The sequence below is a fragment of the Octodon degus genome, unplaced genomic scaffold, assembly GCF_000260255.1.
Source record: "Octodon degus isolate 3935 unplaced genomic scaffold, OctDeg1.0 scaffold00023, whole genome shotgun sequence".
Lineage (NCBI taxonomy): Eukaryota > Metazoa > Chordata > Mammalia > Rodentia > Octodontidae > Octodon > Octodon degus.
The window spans coordinates 13,299,158-13,322,419 of record NW_004524599.1 but is presented as its reverse complement, the minus strand read 5'-3'; the positions used below and the strand labels follow the sequence as shown (position 1 = coordinate 13,322,419).

At 41.9% G+C, this 23,262-nt stretch overlaps 1 protein-coding gene across 5 annotated transcripts in view; it reads left to right on the top strand.

The window, feature by feature from the left end:
* The window catches only part of Fars2 (phenylalanyl-tRNA synthetase 2, mitochondrial), a 538,274-nt gene that overhangs the window by 306,213 nt on the left and 208,799 nt on the right, over positions 1 to 23,262 (top strand). For all 5 annotated transcript variants that reach the window (XM_023712148.1, XM_023712146.1, XM_023712144.1 and 2 more), the window contains one exon: positions 9,047 to 9,207. In XM_023712148.1, the coding sequence (XP_023567916.1) occupies positions 9,047 to 9,207 (161 nt within the window). The remainder of the gene's footprint in view (positions 1 to 9,046; positions 9,208 to 23,262) is intronic.

Below are 23,262 nucleotides of genomic sequence, written 5' to 3'. Positions count from 1 at the left end.
TAAATTTCCGATCAATGAACATGGGATGTCTTTCTATTTATTAGTGTTATCTTAAGTTTGTTTTCAATGATATTGTATGGTTTTAAACTTTTTTTTCAGATTGTTTATTGCTAGTCTATAGAAATAGAACTGATTTTTGTCATGCACCTTTGGTAGATTGGTTAAATTTTTTCATGGATTTGTTAGGTTTTCTACATATAAGATGTCTTCCACAAATGTCCTCCACAAATAGAGATCACTTTACTTTTACTTTTCAGTTGGATGTCTTTTATATTGTTTTTTCCTGCCTAATTTCTCTGGTTAAAACTTTCAGTACTGGGCTGGTTAGATAGCTCAGTAGAATAAGTGCTTGCCTGGCAAGTGCAAGGTCCTGAGTTCAATCCCTGGTACTGGAAAAAAAAAATTTCAGCACTACTCTGAATATAAATAACAATAGTGAGCCACATTGTTTTGTTCTTGATCTTAGAAGAAAAGCTTTCAGTTTTTCACCATTGAGTGTGATGTTAACTATGAGTTTTTCTTACATGGTCTTTGAGGGTGTTCCCCTGAGTAGTTTTTATTATAAAAGTGTGTTATATGTTGTCAAAGGCTTTTACTGAATCAATCATGTGCCATTTTTCTCCTCCAATGTATTAATGCAGGATATTATACTGATTAATTCTTATATTCTGAACCAACTTTGCTTGTTGTCATAGTTACTTTCCCATCACTATAACAAAATAGTTGACTCCTTCAACTTAAAGGAGGAGGTGTATTTCTTCTCATTCCTTTTAGAGGTTTCCCTCTGCTGGGTCAGAGGCAGAAGTGACCTGGTGCAATAGTATGGCAGTGGAAAGCTGATCAAGAAGCAAAAGGAGACAAGGGGGAGGGCAGGGAGGGAGGCATGTAGCTAGCACGCCCCCGCCCGGTTCTGACTAGGCTTCCTCCTGGCACTGCATTCATGTGGATTCTTCAGTGGAGTAATCTGCTGATGAGTGTGACACTACACCGACCTTCCAGATGCCTACCCTATGATCATGTACCTGAGGCTTTTGGGGAGGCATTTTAGATGTAGGCTATGAAACGTGTGTTCCTTAAATACATCCCTTTTGCTAGTGATCTTAGCCCTTTCAGTATACCACTGAAGTGGGTTTGCTAGTTATTTCTTTAGAATGTTTGCATCTGTATACACAAAGGAAATTGGTCTGTAGTTTTCTTCTGTTGAGCTCATCTGAAATTATACTTTAATGTACTTTAAAACTATTAGTTTTAATTCATCTTTCTTCCCTGTCATGCTATATTCTCTAAAGTATGTACTGGCAATTCCCATTCTTCATATGTGTGCTAAGAATACGCTCTGCTGTTCATTCATGCCATGAGGGTGAAGAAGGCAGAACTGTCTATGTGAGGAGACCCAGCGAGCAGAATGTTGGTGTGCCGATATTCTAGCACCTTCACTTTTTTGCACAGCAACATGCACAGTGGAATCAAATGGAAGAGTGTGGTCATCCTTGAAAAATTAATGTGTGAGCTCCTACATGCAGTGTGGTTTCAGTTATGTTCTGAACAGAGATTTTACTCTGTCTCCAAAAAGTTCATAGGTCACTGATCAAAAATTGTGGATAAAAGAGTAGATTTTCTTCCTGGCCTCTCAGAAAGCATGGGAGTGACCATTTCCCTGTAGTAGCACTGTTGAAAAGGCACCAGAAATTACTTCTGATTTCTTTTAAATACCACTCACTTTCCAATTTCATTATTCTAAACCATGAGATCAAATTGGTCTGAAAAGCTTTATTTTCTTATAAGCTGAGGGATAATCACTTAAACACAAGACATTATTTGAAATTGAATTCTTTCCTTTAAATTGCTCTTCTTCTAGTGCTAAACACAAAGCACTCTTTGAAATTGAATTCTTTTCCGTTAGTTACTCTCCTTCTAACACTGACTGACAAAAGCAGAGTGGTAGAATGAGCCCTTATTTCTGTGCCTCAGCATCGCTGCATGCCTAAGAAAAGCATTCAGGGCATTGCCTTGGTGTGATGTCATTTGTGGGCTGCTGGTCCATGTACCTGTCTTATCCTCATACCTAGCCATGCTTAGGCATTTCTCAGGTTGATGAGGTGCTCAGGTGAGTGGGCCAGGGACACAGCACAGGCACATGCTTCACAGCAAGCAGGTCCAGATGGGACCGTTACAGAGTGCTTCACAGGTAAAATCTGGATCTGGTAAAGCTCAGAATCTGTGCAATGTCCTTTCTTGGAATCTTCCATTGTTACTGATTGTCACAAGCCATCTTTTTCATCAGACTACTTGTGAGAGTAAAAGGTGGTCTGCAGTGGTGGGGAGCCACCTCCAGGTGCTCCCAGTTCTAAATGAAAGTCTGGTCCATCAGCTTTAACATGCAAGGTGGTTGCATGTTGGCATTTCAGGGTTTGAAGGAATGGGCTCCTCCGTCACCTTAGCACTGGGTCCTCTCAGCAGGGCCTGGATTCTGTCTTCAGAAGAGGGTCTCAGCTGGTCCCTGCTGACACCCAGATGAGACCAAGGCTCTCAGAGCCATGCATATCCTTAGTATCACCTTAAGCATTTCCACATGGCCCTGCCGGTTATTTATGGAAGCCATTGGGCTTTTCCAGTAAAACAGGCCTCATGTATCTCACTTCCAGCAGGATAGCTTTCCTAGTGAGCATTTTTAATTTTAACTTTTATTAATCCATGTTTGCAGTGCATAGTGATTACATTCATGGTGAGAGGTTGGTACCTGGAGGTAACACACCTGGATTTTTCTTATGTGCCCTGCCTACCTGTCCTTCCCCTGCTCCACCTTCTGGTCCTTTACTTAGTGAGCCCCTAAGAAAAGTAATTAGAAATTGTATGTGTAGATAACTGGGTTTTTTTGTTTTTTTTTTAATTGTTGGCTTTAGCCAATCTGAATAATGACTTCAATTTTAGACTAATTGATGTTGTTATTGTAGCCCTCCAGATGCAGGAAAACTGAAGTTGAGTCCCAGGCATCGCTCCTGTGCGAACCTTGCCTCCCCTTGTGATCTCTTGCAGAATGCTTCTCTGCTGCCCCTGACCCTGGTTGCTCAAGTGGTGTTCTCCCCGTTCACTTAGGCACGTAAGGAGGCTGAGCCTTGGAGAAGCCTCCCAGCTGCTGGCTCACTGGGTGGGGGATGGAGTGGTAAATGGGGTTTGACCTGGGTTTCCCCCTTTAACTTTGGCGCATTTGATTTGGACTTGTATTTTTAGTTGCTTTTTTTCTAATATTCTGTTTTACTTAGACTTAACTTTTAGATACTATTTTCCTTTTAATTGTGCTAGTGTGAAGCATTTTGTGGTCCATCACCTAAATTTCCCACCCGTGAAATTGGTACCAGACATCCAGCAAGAAATAATTACCTTTTATCTCCTTCTTTCCCCTTTTCTTTTACTTACCTTCCCAAATCCTAAGCAGGAGACATTTAAACTTTGCTTTTCCAAACTCAGGCTCCCTGCTGGGCAGAGCCCTCATGATCTCCAGCTTTGTGCTTGAGAATGCTTCCCAGAATCTACAAGGGGAGAAGTGTCTGTTCTTCTCACCAGCATCGATGTGTGCTGAATCATCTACGGTGTACTTAGCCCTGTACCAAACACCGTGTTGGGACTGCTTTTAAGAACTCCTAGTTTAGGCAGGAGAGAGGCTCACCCGTGTGGTGGACGCTGCTGCAGTACGTGCAGTGTGTTTATGAGAAGAAAGATGAAGGCGAGCTTAATCTGTCCCTGAAGGTCAGAGGACGAACCTCACATAGGGAATATTTAGGCCATGCTTTACAGGATGATAGGAAGAGAGACACCTATGGGCTTTCAGAAGTGGGACAAGTGTTAAGAAAGAAAATATATTATATTAAGGGTACATTATGTTTGGAGGAACAGAATAATCCAAGGTGGGGGCTGGGGAGATGGCTCAGTGGAATAAGCGCTTCCCTGGCAAGCGCAAAGACCTGAGTTCAATCCCTGGTTCTACAAAAAAAAAAAAAAAAAAAAAAGAATAATCCAAGGTGAATGGCACAGGAGGTTTGGTATTATGCTTGCGGGTTGTATTTTGCTCTCTAGTCTCATGACTCTCAGCCTGGTGTCTGAGAATTATACACAGTAAAATCCACAAGTTTAAAGGAGAGTGAAGTGAGCTTTGAGGGACATATAGTCATATAATTACCCCTTAGCCAGGAGTGAGAAGATTCGAACCACCCCCAACCTACCTCAGCCACCGATCTGTTACTTCTTTAGCTTCCCATTTTTCTAGAATGTCATGTAAGTAAAATAATATTGTGTATTCTTTGTTACCAGAATGTTTCCTTCCACCAAGCATAATGCTTTGACGTTCACTTATGCTGTTGTATATATGCATCACTTATTTTTATTGCTAGGTGATATTACATTACATGGATACCCCACAGTTCTTATCATCTGCTAGTTGATAGAAGTAGAGTTATTTGTGCTTTGAGGCTATTATGAACAAAACTGTTAAGATTATGTGCATATTGATGGTTCTGTGCACATGTGTCTGTTTTTCTTGGGCATTGGGTACCCTGGGATTTGGGTGGTTTGGATTATTTCTAGGAAGAGCAATGTTGTGAATAATACTAGGTGGCACGGGCTTTAGGAGAGGAATTATTATGGCATAAATTAGGTATTGTAATATAATATTCATTTTATTTTAACCTTGTAACTCCTAATAGCTTCTATTTGAAACTTCACCTAATTTTATTTATATCACTTTGATAGCCAGAAGAACATGAGCCAGCAGTGTAGTTAGCTTTAGCTTTATCATGATGGGAAATATTTGCAAAAAAGAGCCAAATGTACATGACTTAGCAAGATGAATGCTCTTTTGATCTCTCATCGAGTAATAGACCACTCCAGACCCACTAGGAAAGTCGTCATGGGCTATTCTGTGGTCCTGAATTCAGACAGGACACCGTGGAGGCTGTCTGGCATCGCCCACAGTGACAGGTGCCTCATCCAGAAGGTTTAAACCTGGGGGACTCTGGGCTGGAGCTGGGATCATCTCGAGTCTTTTCCCCTGACATACCTGCTGGCACGTGTGGTCACTGGAGGGCCTGGTGCAGTCGGAAGACAAGGTCTTTTTCTAGTGCTGAGACTTCTTAGAGCCTAGCAATGGAGTTCAAGAGAGACTCTTCTAGAGGGAAGACCTTGAGACTGCACATGAGAAGAGCAAGATTTCAAGAAAACCAGAAGGTGGTTGCATGGCTCGCTCGCTCGTTTGCTTTCTTTCTTTCTTTCTTTCTTTCTTTCTTTCTTTCTTTCTTTCTTTCTTTCTTTCTTTCTTTCTTTCTTTCTAGTGTACTTAGTACAGGTTCTACAGAGTCTTGCTACACAGATTAGACTCATAGTGATCCTCCTGTTTTCAGCCTCCTAAGCGCTGGCATTACAGGCACAGGCCACCACTCCCAGTCTCAGTCACCTTCTCAATGTGCCCTGGCTGTGGAGCTGGTAGGGCACACCTGGGATCGAGCTGCATGGCTTTTTCTAATGTGACCGCTGAAGTCACACAGCATCAGTCCCAGATACTCTATTGGCCCAAGCATCCTGTCGCACCAAGCCTCAAGATGAGGGGTGCCAAGGGATTTGCAAAAGGTTGTGCCAACCCACCACAGATGGCACAACTGACTTGCCACACTTGGAATTGTAAGGGGTCTTAGAGCAAGGCCAGAATAGATATAAGGGGGAAAGACAGTCCATTTTTACTAATCATGAATTTCCTGAAAGCCTGGCACTAATGTGACAAAAGGGGAATACTCTGTTTTTATGGGGTGTATGCTTATAATCCTAACTTATTTGGGAGACCAAGGCAGGAAGATTTCAAGTGTGAGGTCAGCCCATTCAAGTTAGCAACCTTGGCTCAAAATACAATTTAAGAAGAGTTGATGAAACGTGATTGAGTGGTAGACCATGTGCAAGGCCTTGGGCTCAGTCCCTAGTTTGCCAACCCCCACAAAAAGATAAGCAGAAAAGAAATTACTGCCATGTGGTTAGCCCTGAAACTTTCTATTCCAGGCTTAGTATCTCTAATCAGAAATCCAAAATGCTCAAGTCCTTTGCTCCACATGCACTGCAGATAATGGAGATTGCCCTAAGTGTGACACATTTCTTACCACTCTCCAGGTGTAAAGGCACACATGGTAAAGTCTCCCCATTTTTCCTGCTTTCCTCCAATACCCCCAAACCAGACAACTGACAATTTTAATTTTTAAAAACCCGTCCAAGGCTGTTATAATCAAGTCCCATTGTGTGATCCTAGCATAGTGTATTTAACTACTTTTTTATGGACAAATATTTGAGTTGCACACAATCTTTAGGAATCATTGTACTAAGACCAGGCAGTACTGTGCAGTGATAAAGAATACTCCAGGAAAAATCTTATAAATTCATAATTTTCCATGAGCAGAATACTTTCTAAAAGTTAAAGTAGCACATAGTGTATACATTCTAACTTTATGCATGCAATATCATATCCCTTAGTTTGTCTGAGGATCAAGGCGCACACGCACGCTCCCAGCAGTGCGTGAGCATTCGCTTCTCTTCAGCTTTGCTACCGAGTATGTGATCTGATGTTTTTTATTTTGCCGTTCTGGTCAGTAAGAGATGGTAACCTGACTCAGTTTTGTCTTTCATTTTTCTTAGGTAAGCTTTTCATTTGCTTAACAACCTTTTTTAAAATTATTATTCCTTATATGTAACTGTTCTTTGTCTATTTTAAAAAATTAAATTATTGCTCTTTTTTTTTTTTAGCTACTTCTAGGTTTCTTTCTTACTTTAATTTTTGCCTCAGAAAATGTTTTGTGGAGTTGGGGAACTCCACAAAAAAAGTGAGAGATGATGGGTGAAAGAACAAAGTAAAAAATGAGGAAACATTAAATAAAATCAAATATTGTAAATCTGGGTAGTTACAGATACTGGTTGCTATGTAGTTGGTTTTGTCTGACCTTTGACAATAAAATGTGTAAGATTTAATGATGAAAGAAAAGCCTGAGACAGAAAAGAACCATTACACTCCTGCATACCTTTGTTTGCATTTTTTTTCTTGAAAAATCTGTAAGTATTACAGAGAATTTTCAGTCAAAGAAATAAATAAGCTCTGGAGATCTATTGCACAATATGGTGAGTAGACTTAACAATAAATTGTTTACTTGAAAATTGCTAAAAAACCAGATATTTGATGTTTTCTTCACAAAAAGTATAAGTACATGAAGCAATGATTCATAGATTCATATTGAAAGTCATGCTGTACAATAGAAACAATACAGTTTTTTATTAATTTAAAAATGAAATTATTTGAACTATGATCCTTTGTAATCCTTGTGTACATATTCTTTTATTTTTTATACTGTAATCCTCATTTATACCTGTATTAAGTGGTAACACCATAGTACATGTTCATTTTATCATAGCTGCTTTCATATTATAGTTAGTATATAATAAGCATTTATATGTTCATGATTTTTGATGATGCCAATACAAAAACTAGCACATCTCAGCAGTTTTCTAATGTTAGATGTTTAGGCTGCTTGTGTGTTTTTGTTATTTTAAGTACTACTGCTGCAGATACTTCTCTTTATCATTTTGCATTTGTTTAATTATTGCCTTCCTTAGGATAGAGTTCCTTACTGAAGTCATATAATCAAGCATGTGAATAGTTTCATAGTTCTTCATAGGTATATATTGCCACATCATTTTTCAAATTGTTATAAAGGTATAAAATGTAACCAACAATAAATGAGAATGCTAGAACGAATTACATTGCTAGGATTGGACATAACATTAAAAAAAATCCTTCCAGTGTCGCCCACTGCTCCAGAAGCAGCTTCTCAACCCGTGAGCTACTCCACTCCTCTGCTGTCAGAGTGTGTGTGTGTGTGTGTGTGTGTGTGTGTGTGTGTGTGTGTATCTGTGGATCAGTCTGCAAACCCACCCAACAACAAATCCTCTCATGCTCAGTGGCTTTGAAGAACACAAAGGTATTGCCATGGTTCCCATAGTTCCCTTGTGCAGAGATGTGGGTGTATATTGCTCAGAGTCTCACAGCCCTGACATCAATAGATCAGCAAGGCTGTACTCTCTTTTAGAGCTCAGGGTCCACTTCTCAGCCCAGCAGACTGTTAGGGGAATTTGTTCCTTATGATTAGGGGTGAGGTTCCTCTTCTGCTGAGCCCCCACTTGCCTCTGGGAGGCATCCTAGGTCCTAGCCTCAAGGCCCTCACCACATAATGGCCAGCAGGGAGCGCACTCCAGCCCACACCCTGGGGTGTTGTGTAAGGAACGCTAATCACAGGCCACTAGAAATCCATCCTTTTTCTTGGTCCCAGCCACACTGGAAGAGTGGTATTTCTGCAGGCCACATGGAGGCTGAGAATTTCAGAAACATCTCAGCCTACCTAAGGATCCTTCCCATCCTTGGCTAGTTGAAATTCCATTCATTTCTGGAGGGTTTTTTTTTTTTTATGTATATATATGCTTCCCCAGTAGTGTTGTCTTCCTCTATACAGCAATTTCTAGCCTCTCTCTCATTTGGCTTCATATCATGGGATGTACCCTTAGAACTCATGGCATTGATAGAACCTTTTCCCTGGAGTAAATGGTGCTAGATGGGCATTCCGCCTCACGATCTTAGCGAGAGTCATCATTACCTTGTTTTAATAAAGTTGAGCTTCTTAAAGACACATTCTTCCTGCACGTTAACAGTCCACTGTGGCACGTTACGAACCTAGATTCCTACATAGTAAACCACTTAGGCATGAAGCCTACCTTCCCTCCCTCTTCTGTAACTTATGCCAAGTAGGGTAGATATTTTACTGAGAGTGAGAAAAGATTCCAGAGGAAAGGAAAGTGGAGATGTAGAGAGAGGGAACCTGAGCACTCTCTCTGGTGAGCCCAGAGGTCAGCCCCCAAGCCTTGCTGCTCCAGGCGTGCAGCATCATTGTTGCTCACCAGGGAGCGGTTGTGCCTGTTTGGTGCTTACAGCCCTTATCGTTTCCTGCACAGCTGTCTTGTTCTCTGTTTTTAGCTGGAGCACAAGATCGCATTGGCTGGGCCTTTGGTGTAGGGCTAGAAAGACTGGCCATGACCCTCTACGACATCCCGGACATCCGCCTCTTCTGGAGCGAGGACGACCGCTTCCTGAAACAGTTCCGCCTGTTGGACATTCATCAGAAGGTGAAGTTTCAGGTATGAGGACTTTCTAAGAATTAAGTAATCATAAAAAAACGATCGTCAAGACTGAGAGCACCACAAAGCATGCTCAAAAACTATTGAAATTTTAAAATAATGTAAATTTGAAAAGGTCTTTAATGGAGGCTCACAGTCACTTCTGGGGCTGGGACTTCTGAGCCTTCAGCAGTGATATACAGAAGAAAAGAGATTCAGCAACCTTAGGAGAAGCAGAGAACCAGCCTTGGGCTTTGCCAGATGGAGTACTCGTCTTGATCACTGGGGCTATTTTTCTTTTAAAATTTATCTTTGCTGATAATGATATAGACGTACTGGCTTAGGATTAGTGTTTGCAAAGTCATAAATACCTTCGTATTGATTATGTTCCGTGTCCTTCTGATAAAAATGGATCATGTAAAAAAGCATGGTCTTGGATCTGTTTTCTAAACCGAGACTTAAAATCTCTACCTCCTGGTTGAAGTGTTAAATTTACTTCCAGTTAATATAATTACTTATATGACTGGGAGTAGTGCTGTCATTTTTTTTATTGCTTCCCTAATTTCAACATCTATTCTTTATTCTGTTGTTTTGAAAGTGAGGTTTATAGCTTTTGTTTTCCTCTTCCATTTTATTTCCTTCATCGCTGTTGAGTTTCACTTTTATATGAGTTTTAAGTGGCTCCCCTAGATTATAAATGCATAATCTTACCCTAGATTATAATATGCATAATTCATCATTGCACATCACCATGAAAAAATCTTATACAATTTTGTGAAATATTTAACAACCTTATATTAGTAAAATTCTTTTTGCCTCTCTTATTCTTTGTATTGTTGTATTTTCTTTTCCCATATATTATAATCCATGATATGTTATAACATTTGCTTGAGATATTCAATTATCTTTTGAAGAAATGAAAACTATTGCTTCCTGCTCCTCCTGATGTTTAGCCTGCTGATCCTTATTTCTGGCTATAGATCTTGGTTTTTCCCAGCATAGTGGTTTGTGCCTGCCCAGTCTTTAAGTCAGTGCACAATACTTAAGGGATATTATCAACCTATATCCCATTGAGTGACTTTTCCTTTCTAGTTGGTTAATTGAAGCCATCTCACAGGATTCGAGATTCTCTCAGGGATAAGACCAAGGCCTCCGAGAGGCCCAAATTTATTTAGTTGTCAGAAGAAAGGGGAGTACTCAAGAAGGGCAGAACCATTCAAGAACTCTCCAAGTAAGATATTAAGTTAATCTGCCCTGGAGTGAGATGCCTGGGGCTCAGTCTTTATCTAGTTGAGGTTAGCTCCAGGGGCCCTTGGTTGGGACCTTGTCTTATCCTAAGGTGGTCCACCTTCACCTGCCATTACAGGCCTCATTTGGGATTGGTGACTCACAGAGGTTCTCCTTACTAAGGGTCTGCTGCACATCTCCAGACAAGGGGCCTAGGCCTTGGGCAGACGCAAAAGTAAACAGGGAAGCCCATTGGTCATGCTTGGGGCTGCTTCGTAGTGGTCCCCATCAGTCTTTATAGTTCCCTGCACAGCTGTTTGGTTTTTTCAGTCTAGGGAACTTCTGCTTTAGTGCAAGGTGCATTTTGTTAGCTTTTGTTTGTCTAGAAATGCAGGTGTTTCACCTTCATTTCTTAGGAATGTATTCTAGAGGCATAGGTATCTCATTGCCAGATTTTCTTGTATCTTTTTAAACATACCATTTCATTGCCTTTTTTTTTTACTTTCTTTTCCCACAGTTTGACCTATGCATAGTTTTCTGTCTGCTGTCCTGCTCGGGGGTCACTGTGTTGGGGCAATGTCTTTCCAGCACTTTGGGAAGCTCTCACGCTGTCTCGCACAGCTCCATGTCACGTAACAGGGGCCCTTTCTCTCCAGTTTCCAGCATGGTCCGCATTTCCTTTTGACGTCCATACTTCTACCATCAGTTTGTTTGTGATGAATTAGATGTGCTCTATAGAAGATCCTCGCTTCCTCCTTTGAGCATTGGAGTCTTTAGGATCCCTCAACAGTGTGTTCTTGGCAGTTGGCCACTTTATATTATAGTGCTCAAAATTCCCTACACATGGGCTCACACATTCGTGCACGATGGTGACAAGCAGCATCTTATTTTCAGACACCAAGATACATATTAGTTTTCTATGGCTGCTATTACAAGTGACCACTGATTGATTGGTTTTAGGTGACATACATTTATTATCTTATCATTTAGAGAGCAGAAATCCCAAATCAGCCTGCCTGAAAGTGAAAGTGTCAGCAGGACCTATTCCTTCTGGGGGGCACCAAGTGGAATCTGTGTGGCTCCTGGCCACACATCACGTGGCCTGCCCCTCTGCTTCCCTCTGGCCTCCTCATGGTCTCTCTGCATTTGTGCATTCCTCGTGTGAGAGGGCTCTTGTGGCTGCACAGAGCCCAGCAGGGTGATTCAGGATGATGTCCCTCTGTCAGACCCTTTCTCTGTCACTTCCGTTAGTACGTAGGGTTACATATTCCCAGGTTCCAGGGTTCGGACGTCTCTGCTGAGGAGGAGCATTCTGTAACTTAGCTCTATTGCATATTTATATTCAGTTTCATCATGGAATGGCTTGTTTTCAGGTATAATAGTGTTGTTGGTGGTAAGTGAGATCATTAGTATAGAAGCATTGGTGATATTTTTAACTGTGTAGACTGGCTGTTTTTATATCAGTAAGAGGGGAATAAAAGACTTTGGCAGTGGCATTAGTCTGTCTTAAAGAAGAATGTCTGGGGTAATTACAATCCTAGGCAAAAACCTTCCCCAACTGGGAGGACAGGAGACATGGGAAAGGCTGGCCCTGCTGAGCTTGTGGCATATCTAGGCAGGAGACAGGATACCCTTTGCGAACATGTAGTGTGGGAAGCAGAGATTTCTCTTCAGTCATCCCCCAGGCTTCCTGAATTATGCTGTAGGCTTTCCTAGCCTCTGTGGTGTCTTCCCGTCTCAAGGGTCTTTTGAGTCCACTCCTCCTGCTGTGAAGGAGCTGTCTCGCTATAGAGCACCCTGAAGCCTCGCCCAGCTCTTTCGTTGAATTCCTCAAAAGCATTTGTTTAGGTCTAATAGGCCAGAAACTCCAGATCTGTGGTTCTAATTTTTGGTCTTCATTTCATACTTTTTGAGTTATAAGCTTTGCCTGTTGTGGCTCGCCCTGGCTGCCTGGCTCAGGGCTGGTCTTGCAGGGATGACACACCAGAGTCTCCCACCCCTGCTTCCTGTGCAGCACTCACCCAGGTGTCTGTGCTCCGGCACGTGCTCCTGCTGACCACCCTACAGTGCCACCTATTGTTTCTGAGCCTTGAACTGAATATTCAATTATATAACTTTTATTCATTCTTTAAATGCTTTATAAACAGTCAAAACTTAGGAACTCAGTACTTGGTCGTATGTGGAGTAATGCTTATTACTGAAAATTACTCAGCACTATATTTTACTTACACAGTCTACTTGCATGTCATTGATTACGCACCTGACTATGAGGCTTACTACTAATGTAGAAGCGTTGGCTGATACCTTTCCCCTGCTGAGGGCTTTCCCTGGCTCTGCTCTGTGACCAGGGCTGCGCAGATACTCCCTACTGCAGCAGGCGGGTTGAAGTGTGTGGGGGATGCGTGGATGCCTAGCTCAGCGCAGAAGTCCCCTGGGTAGTTGACCCTCACTTTGGCGTCACTCTACAGCAAATGCTGCCCTAAAGGTGTCGGTGCCCTCTTCTTGGCTTCTCAGAGCTCCCCAGTTGGGCATCACAGAGGAGGGAACCGGCCGAGAGCAGTCTCAGCAAGCAGCATGGGCATGGTCTTCTTCATTCAGGGCTCCAAGGGGGCAGCAGCCTGACTTAAAGCTCACAGGTGCAGACTTTAGAACCAAAGGATTGAAAGCTGCCTACCGAATCCAGTCATTGCTTGTACAGCTTACATACAAATAAAGCACTGAGTGCAAGTGACCCACTCTGCGCATGTGTTGGCAGCAAAGTGCACCTGTCAACATTTCTCAAGCCTGAAGGAAGGTGTAGCTGAGCAGCTGTGGACTTGTGCAGACGCAATTCTAACTCAAAGTTCTGGGCGGGGGCTGAGATCTTGTGATCTTGTTTTTTTTTTTTTTTTTTTTTTTTTTTTTTTTTTTTTTTTTTTTTTGTCTTTTTGACACAAGGTCTCACTATGCAGTTCAGGCTGATCTTGAGCTCACTTTGCAGCCCAGGCTGGTCTCAAACTCAAAACAATCCTCCTGCCTCCGCCTTCTGAGTGCTGGGATTGCGTGCCACGACGCCCGGCCCGATCCTGCATTGCTACTGCACTCTCAGGTGCTTCTTGTCTATGAGTCATGCTTTGAACTGAAGCCGTGGTGAGCAAAATTATTTGCTTTGTCCCGGCCTCAGCCCCTCTTCTGTAAAATGGGAGCAGATCTGACCAGGGTCTAAGCTGATTTTCTCTGCTGCCTCGCGCTGGTTTTAGAGTTAGCATAGCTGTTCGGCTGGCAGATCTGTAGCTCTTGGTCACTGTTGCACTTAATCTTGAAAGTCTTGGCTTTATTCTTGCCCTTACTCTTTTCACCGTGAATGTCAGCACTGTGAGAATTTTAAAGTTTTAATGAGTAGGGGCTGGTGAGATGGCTCAGTGGTCTAAAGCACCTACTTAGAACAAGCTTAGCAAAGCACAGGGACCGCGGTTCAATCCCCCAGCACCACATGCCAGCCAGCCCCGCCCCCTGGTGGGCTGAGCTGGCCATACACACACACACACACACACACACACACACACACAAATAAATAAAATTTAAAAAAAAAAGTTTTAATGAGTAACCTAAGATTTCCTCCACACTTCTCTTTTCTCCCTCCCTTCTTCTTTCCTAATTTGTATTTGTCTAGGTGGGGAGATTGTGTAAATGAAGTCATGTGGTTTAGATGCACATTAAAAATTATACTCAAGTCAGGGATTTACATGTGCACTTTAATTTGTTAAAGTGTTACTATTTAAGTGAAATAATTGAACTAGGTCTGAGGAAATAAGAAACCAGAAGGGGAAAGAGTCTGGTAAGCTTCTGCAGGACAGCAGCTCTGAACTGCCCTCAACACTCAGCCACCTCTGAGAGCAGTCTGTGCTGAGATGGCAGGGGATGGCGCCAGCGTCACCTGTGCCCTGGCTGTGGCACCAGTCACAGCGCTGTGTACGGGTGTAGGGCGGGGGCTTCTGGAGAGCAGCGCTGGCTACTATCCCTTACTTACGCTTTCTGGCGATCACAGCTCAATACACCAGTCATCAGTACATTAATTTATTGAGCCATGAGAATCCTTGCCACTTGTTGAGTGCACTGCGCAAGTCATTGAATGTAAGTCCTTTGCCTGTTGTAAGAGGTTTTATGCACCACAACGGAGGGCAGACACTGTGAATCCATTTCATCAGAAATGATAAGCCGTAGCACAGGAAGTAGCTCAGCCAGAGTGATTGTATTAGCAAGTGGCAGAGCCAGGACTTTAACCACAGGTGGCTCCAGAGAGCTCTCATGTGGAACTAGTGAGCACCATTACTGCCTACACCAAGGTTCTCCTGGATGCTGAGTAAAGAGCGGGAGTTGATAGTTCTGACTTCCAGTTATTTCCAAGGAGCAGGAAGAGACAGACCTATGAAGAGGCTTCTAAAAATAATTTGGAACAGTGGCAGAGCTATTCCTAGATGAACGTAGAATTGCACTCATACTGACCAGTGAATGTGGAGGTCAAATTTTTCTCCTTTTCTTTAACCTTTTTTGTTGTTGTTGTTAGTTAATTCTCTAAATCCTTCCATGTCTTTCCAAAATTGTATGAGAGCGTTTGCCTGTGATCGCTTGCTAATCTTAATAGCTCCTAAGTCTTAATGCAGGGTTTTGTAGTGTTTCCTCATTCTATTGTTGCATAAATCCAGCTGTGAGAATCCCGTTTCATTGTGCTGCAATGAAATGAATGGATCTGATTTTTTTTTTTTTTTCTCTTCACATGTATTTTCCCCTTCTCACCAAAATTCCGAGTACTTTGGGTCTTTTGCTGCGAGAGATGTTAGCACAGAAGAAGCTGGTGGCCGGGTACAGGGGAGCAGTGGGAAGAGGGCCGCAGAGCACTTCCCCGCCTTCAGTGCGCACTGCTGCCTTGCAGGGGGTGGGGTGCAGGTGCGTGGGCACATCACGGTAATGCTGAGTATACAGCATCTAGGGCGGAGACGGTCACATCGTGCTTTAAATCCAAGCTAGCTGCTACTCATATTTCCCCAGCGCGGTACTACATCACCATCGCTATCACCTTGCATGACTGCTTCACAACATGCCCCGTGCTGCAGATGGCAGCCGAGACCGCTTCTTGGTCCTTCCTGCCCTGTTTCCATCTTCAGATTGCTTTGTTGGCATGGGTATTAGGTAGCCCCAGCCCCATGGCACTAGGACATCTCATTGGCCTGTAGCTTATCAAGTCCTATGGATTGAAGCTCTGTTTAATTGGAGCCACTGTCCTCAGAGGCTTGAGGAGTTATGGCTGCTTTTTATTTGTGTGAGAACGGATCATTCTTACACAAAATAGTAGTAGTAATAATATTAATAATAATAAATCACAAACTTATTATATATTTAATACACTTAGAGCATGGCAACCACTAATGCCTTTGTGTGTCTGCTTGTAAACTTCCCTGGCAAATGCAAGGGTCTGAGTTCAATCCCCGGTTTTGCAAAAAAAAAAAAAAAAACAACCACCTTGCACAGTTTCTTTGCATTATAGCTCACAGAAAGATATATATTGTGAGCATTATGCACACGCACATTCAATATCCTAGTTTCTTAGCTATTAACCTATTGTAAATGTGTAAAATCTTCCTGTAGATAGATAACACATTCACTGTAAATCTTGCCAACACTTACAAAATCTGATAAATTATGGGATTTTAAGAATCGCCCGTCTGACTAGAAGAAGTTTTGATATTTCTGTCACTGGAATCAGAGGATATGTCTGTAGTGTACAGAATCATCTAAGCCAGTTGCTAGTTTACTGGGACATTATAGCATTTTACAAAGAAATCATCAGACCATGGACTGGAAGTGAGTACAGGTCTTAAGGAGCTGGCATATGAAGCAAGCACATATGACTTAAATGGTGACAAACAAATTGGTGTCTTTAGTTTTGAAGATGGAAAGGATTTGTTACAGGGTAGTGGACCCAGAAGTGTTTTCCTCTGGGCTCTCCCCTCAGGAAGCACCAAGATTATGTCATACAAGGTCCGAGGCAGGACATTCTGTGAGAAAGCATGAGAAAACATTTCCAGAAATCCTTACAGCTCCTCACATCTCTTCAGGGTAGTTGGAATGTTGTATAAATTCACCTGCTAGTTTTGGTTATTTCAGAAATATCAGAGTAAGACTACCCACTCAGGCCCCCCTCCTGTCCCTCTCTTGGACAGGAGCTTTCTCTCCCTCAATAAATATATTCTGTTCATAAAAAGAAAAAGAAAAGAAATATCAGAGTAAGCTCTTGTCAGTAAGCCTTCTGCTTTTACATTATTCCACAACCAACCAACACCACTAGATATGTATAATTAAGTTCCATCAACAGATATCTCTTAGTACTACAGCTATTTATTTATTTATTTATTTATTTAATCTTGACGTACCAGGGATCGAACGCTGGACCTTGAGCTTGCCAGGCAGGTGCTTATACTATCTCCAGCCCTACATTTCATAAGTGTCAATTATTTTAAAAATGGCTGCAGTAGGGGCCATCGGAATAGCTCAGTGGCACAAGTGCCTGCCTGAGAAGCACAAGGGCTCGAGTTTGATCCCCAGTACTGATACTGTGCTAGCCCCAGAACCCTGGACACATGCCTGTCATCCAGCTCTGGGGAGGCTGAGACAGGAAGATCACTACTATAAGTCTGAACTGTATAGCGAGACCCTGTATCAAAAAAAGAAAAGGAAAGGAAAAAAAGAAAAAGAAATGACAAGGGCTACTGGAAAATGATTCCAACCCAGAATCTTTTATCTTCTGCCAGCTAATCTTTGAAATCTCCCTTTAGTTTCATACTTCAATCTCTAGTCAAACATAAAATCTGCCTTTTGCCCCAACCTGACTCTTCCTACTTTCATAAAACCACTGGATAAGACAAAATTGGCATTATGTGATTATGAAGCACTTTTTCTTTCCATTTAAAAGCTAGTTGGGAAGGTAGTGGAAATGCTAGATGCCTGTGATCCCAGCTACTTGGGAGAGGGAGGTAGAAGATTGTACAGCTGAGTCCAGTAGGGCAACTTGGAGACACCTTGTCTCAAAGTGAAAAATTCCAAAGGGTTCAGGATGTAAAATAGTGATAGCACACCCCTGGGCTTATCCCCAGTACAAAAACAAACAAAAAAGAAATGTAGCATGGAAAGCAGGGCCACCGTGGATTGTTCGCCTAAAGCAATCTCCTTTCGTCTATTGACTGAAAGGAGAAAGGAGAAAGAACTGACGTATTAACTTTTAGGTCACTCAACCTAGTAAGGAGACCTCAAAGTTATCAAAGACCTAACAAAAGGATCAATCAATTCAAGTCCAAAATTCAAAATTCATATTAATGTCTTGGGACAAAATGAAGTTAGAGTAACTCACCTCATCAAAAGTAATTAGTCAAGAAAGTTAGCTGCAGTTAAGTGTCTTATTTCTTCTTATGCAAAAGAACAGACAGATCTCTTCAGTGTTTCAAATAGAGTCATGCCTGCCTCTTTAATTGGAAGATGAGAGGGACATTTGGGTTCATTTGACATGTTAGGATTAAAGGCTGCCTATGTTTAGACAGAGAAGTAGACTTGCCTTACAGTTCCGTTGTGGCCCAGCTCTTCAACCTGTGTGCATTTATGTTGGCATTTTTTATTTGTAGTCTTGTGGCTTCGAAAATGAAGAATGGTTAAAGAAAGAAGTAATTTATATAGTGGATAGCTTAATTTTTTTCTATCTCTTGTCTAGGTAATGAATCAAATGTTTTCTTTTAGCGTGAGAATAATTCATTTCCAAAGGGCCTCCCCATGAGATGTATAAATTATAATCATAATATATAACTCACTACCAAGGATATTGAATTATAAGTAGGTGACCCTTGTAAGAGTCCATTTGGCAAGGTTTAAACTATGGGTTAACTGCTGATAGAGAAGCTATTTTATTTTCCTTTTCATTCATTTTTAAAATGATGAAAGATTCTAAGCATATGTCTGGATTTGATTGCAGGCAGCAATGGAGAACAATGAGCCCACGACCCTGCTGTCTACTCTATCAGACCCTTGGATTTTAGCCACATATTCTTTTGAAGAGTAAAAACTTTAGAAATGCAACTGAAGCACCTCAGCCTTCCTCAGGTGACATCTCTTTACCTGCTGTGTCCCCTGGAGGTCACTGCTCACTTCAATCACACATCTGCCACTATTTTGCATATGTCCAAAAACAATTTATAAGATTGCTTCAAAGTTAGTAGCATATGGCTAGAGTTGTTAAAAAAATAGAAATCTAGGTAACTTTTGTGAGGAATCTTATAAGCAAGGTCTAAAGTTTATATGGAAATATAGTGGGCCAGTAGTACTCAAATGACCTAATTAATTTGGGTCCTCTCTGTTTGTGTCTCTGTTTGTGTCTCTCTCCATCTCTCTGTCTCTGTCTCTCTCTGTTTTTCTCTCTCTGTGTCTCTCTCTTTCTCTCTTTCTCTCTCTCTCTCTCTCTGCCTCTGCCTCTGCCTCTGCCTCTGCCTCATGGCTCTCTCTCTCTCTCTCTCTTTCTTTTGTATTGGAAATTGAACTCAGGACTTTGCATTTGCCAGGCAGGCCCTTGTGTCACTGAGCTATATCCCCAGCCCACACAACCAAGTTAAAGAATTCACTTTACCTGATATCAAGCCTTTGGGAAAATCTGCGGTACACATAAGAAACGACATGAATAGAATGATAAATACATAGGCCCAAGGAATATAGTACGAGGCCAGAAACACATGTGTGTATGTGATGCTAGAGTCTGACATCTCTGAGCAGCAGCAAGAGAAAACTTCATCATGCAAATGAAGAGGGGTGATCAGGGATCTAGGTGGCAAGAATGCAACTTGAACCCAGAGTCCTAATTATTCAGAAATGAATTCCAAGAGGTCTGTGGGTCTACAGGCAAAAGAGAATTTATTAGCTTACTGCCTTTGAAAAACTCATTTTAGCATGAGTACTTCTTTGATTCTTATTGAAGTAAATTGAATTGAGGAGATTGAACTAAATGAACTATGGTAATGTAAAATTAAAACCTAATTAAATGTCTGATCTTGAAAGTTTTGAAATGAGTATTTACTTAAAGTGGTTGGTACAACTTCTTTGTAAAGCATTTTAGCAAATTAGTGATGCTTCTTTCTATTTCTAGTTTGCTGCTAAGAGTTTTTATCACTAACAGATGTTGAACCTTACAAACCCTACCGTATATTTTGGGGTGATCTCGTGATTTGGGGACACTATTGTGTAACTGTAGTAACATTTAATGATTGTGTTCTGAATCCTAAACCAGTAGTCTAGTCATGAAATGTATATAACTTGGTTATATTTTTATATAGTTCAGGATTTTAGTTGCTATTATTTCTTTAGCATTTCTAAATGTGTCTTTGGAGGTAAGATTAGCCTATAGTTTTTGTTTATTGTTTTCTGCTCAGTTTTTAATATTAAGACTATGCTATCCTGGGGCTGCGGAGATGGCTCAGTGGAATAACTGCTTCCCTGGCAAGCGTAAGGGCCTGAGTTCAATCCCTGGTTCCGCCAAAACAACAACAACAACAACAACAACAACAACAACAACAACAACATGCTATCCTTACAACTTTTATTTGGAAATACTTTGTTTTTGTACTTTTTGGAAGAGTATTTTGAAAGCGGGTGTTTTTTCCGGAAAGTTTCATCACATTGAACCTGTAAAATCATTATCGTTTGGGACTGGAGTTTTCTTTGTGAAAAGTTTTTAATCAAAAATTGTATTTCTTACTATTTTTAAGCTACGTTTTTTCGTTTTATTTTGTGGTGGTTTTGATAAATTATATTTTTCTAGGAATTTGTTTATTTCAATCAAGTTTTCCAATCTATTGTCATAAAAGTTCTCAGGAACATTCTCTTATTATGCTGACTTTAAAAAACACAACCCCACTCTTAATTTGTCATTGGCTAAGCCTCTTGTCTAGCGTTTATCACTTGCTGTGCTCGCTGCTTTTGCATACAGAACTTTCTCTTAGAGTTTGCATTTCTCCTTACTGAAGTATGCAGCGCGATTATTATTTTTTTTTTCTGTGAAAGACTGTAAGTGGTAAATCCTTGGGGGTGTTCTTTTGTTTTGCACATTTGGTTCCTGTTGTAGTTTGTTTGTGGGGCTTGTTGATCATTTCCTTTTTGGTTCTGATCACTGAATGCAGGCCTCGTTCTTGCTGAGGACGTGCCCTCCTGCGGGCTCCGCAGGCAGCCCTGTTTCCTGTAGTCTTGAATCGTATTTAACAGTTTATGGAGCGCTCACAGAGCAGCCATCCTTTAGCGTGCTTGAGCACTCCAGCTTTTATTCTAGAGACAGCTTTTTGAAGCAACTATTTATTTATTTATTTATCTGTTTGGCTCAGGGTCTCGCTGTGCAGCTTGGCCTTGTAGTGATCCTTCTGCCTCAGCCTCCCTAGCTCTGGGATTACAGGTGTGCACCGCTACGCCCAGTTTCAGTGGCCAGCACAGCACACCCGGGGTTCTGGGGCCATCATGACATGCAGTACTAGGGATTGAACCCCTGTCCTCAAGCTTGCCAGGCAGGCACTTAGCCACTGAGCTATTGCCTAGCTCTAGAGACATGTTCTGATCTCAGTCAAATTGTCATTTCTTTGTAGCTAATAATGCCCTTTGTCTCAGCTAATGTTGCAGACTTTCTTTTTACATTTAATGTCCTCTAATCTTAATATAGTGTATCTCATTGTAGACTTCTATCCTACTGAGTCCTTGAAAAGTGCTTTTGTTCTATGGATTCTAAAATACTTGTATTGTAGTTGTTGATTTTGTTGGTTGTATTTTTCATATAATTTTTCTGGGCTTTGTCACTTTGTTCCTCAAGATCACTGGAGCACATAGTGTTTACCTCACTGTGGTGCCCTGCCCTGTCCATTGTGCCTGCCAGCTTAGCGTGCCCCCCCTCACCCCTCATGTGCCCTCTTGGGAACTGGTCTCCGTGCATTTTGCAGTGCCCACCTCTCCTTACATGGTCGCCTACCTAGAGGAGGTTTGGCTCAGTGCCAAAGGGTGCTGGACTCACAGCTTCCTCTAAGGAGGCGAGGCCGTGGCTCACAATGAGCTTGGCATCCTGACAGGAAGCTGAAAGGACACCCAAAGAAGGAGTTCCTTCACGCTCAGGCATGGGGCTGAGTCTCCCTGCTCGTGGAAGCCGGCCATGTGGCCCGTGTCTGAGATGGCCCTGTCATCCCTTTCCTTGCTCTGCCGATGCGCGCACACATGGGAACTGTAAGCAACTTCGTGCTTTCTTCTCCAGACACAAAAGTGGACACCACATTGTATCTTAAAGTAATAACCCCGACTCTATATATTTAATTGTGTCTACCATACAAATGTGAAATGTATCACTTAACCATTTCAGATATGTGGCTGGACATGAAGTACATTTACATTATTGTATAACCACTACCCACAGCCAGTGGTGGCAAACCTGTGGCACATGTGCCACAGCTGGCTGTTTGGTATCATTGAAAGCTCTTAAAGGTTCGCCATCAGTGTCCGAAGCCATCTCTCAACTCTTTATCTTGCAAAGCCGAAACTGTGTGTTTATTATATAATTACTGCCCTCCCCCACCCTAGCCCCTGAAAACTACCACACCACACTCTGTCTCCATGAATGTAACTCCTCCATATATTTCATGTAAGAGAAATGCTGCAGTATTTGACTTTTTTGTGGCTACTTTTTCCATGTTGTAGCATGTGTCAGAATTTTCCCCCTTTGTAAGGCTGAGTAGTATTCCATTTTATACCCCATTTTGCTTACTCATTTATGTCAATAATTTCTATAAACATAGGCATACAAATACCTTCTTTTCATTCTTAATTGATGTACAGTAATTGCACCTACTTATGAGGTACTATATGATAGTGATAGATGTATGAGTTGTATTATATTCAGATGTAACTGAGTATCATTTATCAACAAAAATCATTTCATTGGAGTGCAATACAAACATCCATTTGAGCCTCTGCTTCTGTTCTTTTTGAGAAGTAGAATTGCCAGGCTTATGGAAATTCTGTTTTTAATTCTTTTTGAGGAGCTCCCATACTATTTTTCATAGTAAAGACACTTTTATATCCTTGCCAGGAATGCACCAGCGTTTCTCCACAGGCTTGCCTAGCTACTGTTCTAGTTCGTCTGGGGTGTGTGTGTGTGTGTACGCACACGCATATGTGTGTGAGTAGCCATCCTACGGGGTCTGAGTCACAGTCTCATTGTACTTTGGATCTGCAGGTGTCTAATGCTTAGTGATAATGATCTTTTCATCTACTTGCTGGCCATTTGCATATCTTTTTTGGAGAAATGTCTGTTCAGATCCTTTGCCCATTTTTAATTGAGTTGTTATTTTTTGCTTTATGTACATAATGAGGAAATCATTTGAAAACTTTGCCACGTCGTGGCTAGAAACGAGTGACTGACCACATAGATCACAGAGTTAAGCACCGAGAGCTCTGTGTATCACACGTTTAGACCACTACAGAGTAGTTACTTTTACGATGTCTGAGGGCCACTTTCTGGAGGTTCCGTCGTGTAATGGTTGCACTGTGGACTCTGAGGGCCACTTTCTGTTGTCTCTGTTATCCAGCCACACATGTCCTTGCAGGCCACAGCCTGCTATGGTAGCACTGCATCGTATGCTAAGGCTGATGAGGCTCAGAGGCAGAGGATGGAGAAAGAGTTTATGCTAGCAACTTCTCGCGATGAGGCACGTGCGTATGCACACACGCGGCACACCTGTCGTGAGGCACGTGCGTGTGCACACACGCGGCACACCTGTCGTGAGGCACGTGCGTGTGCACACACGCGGCACA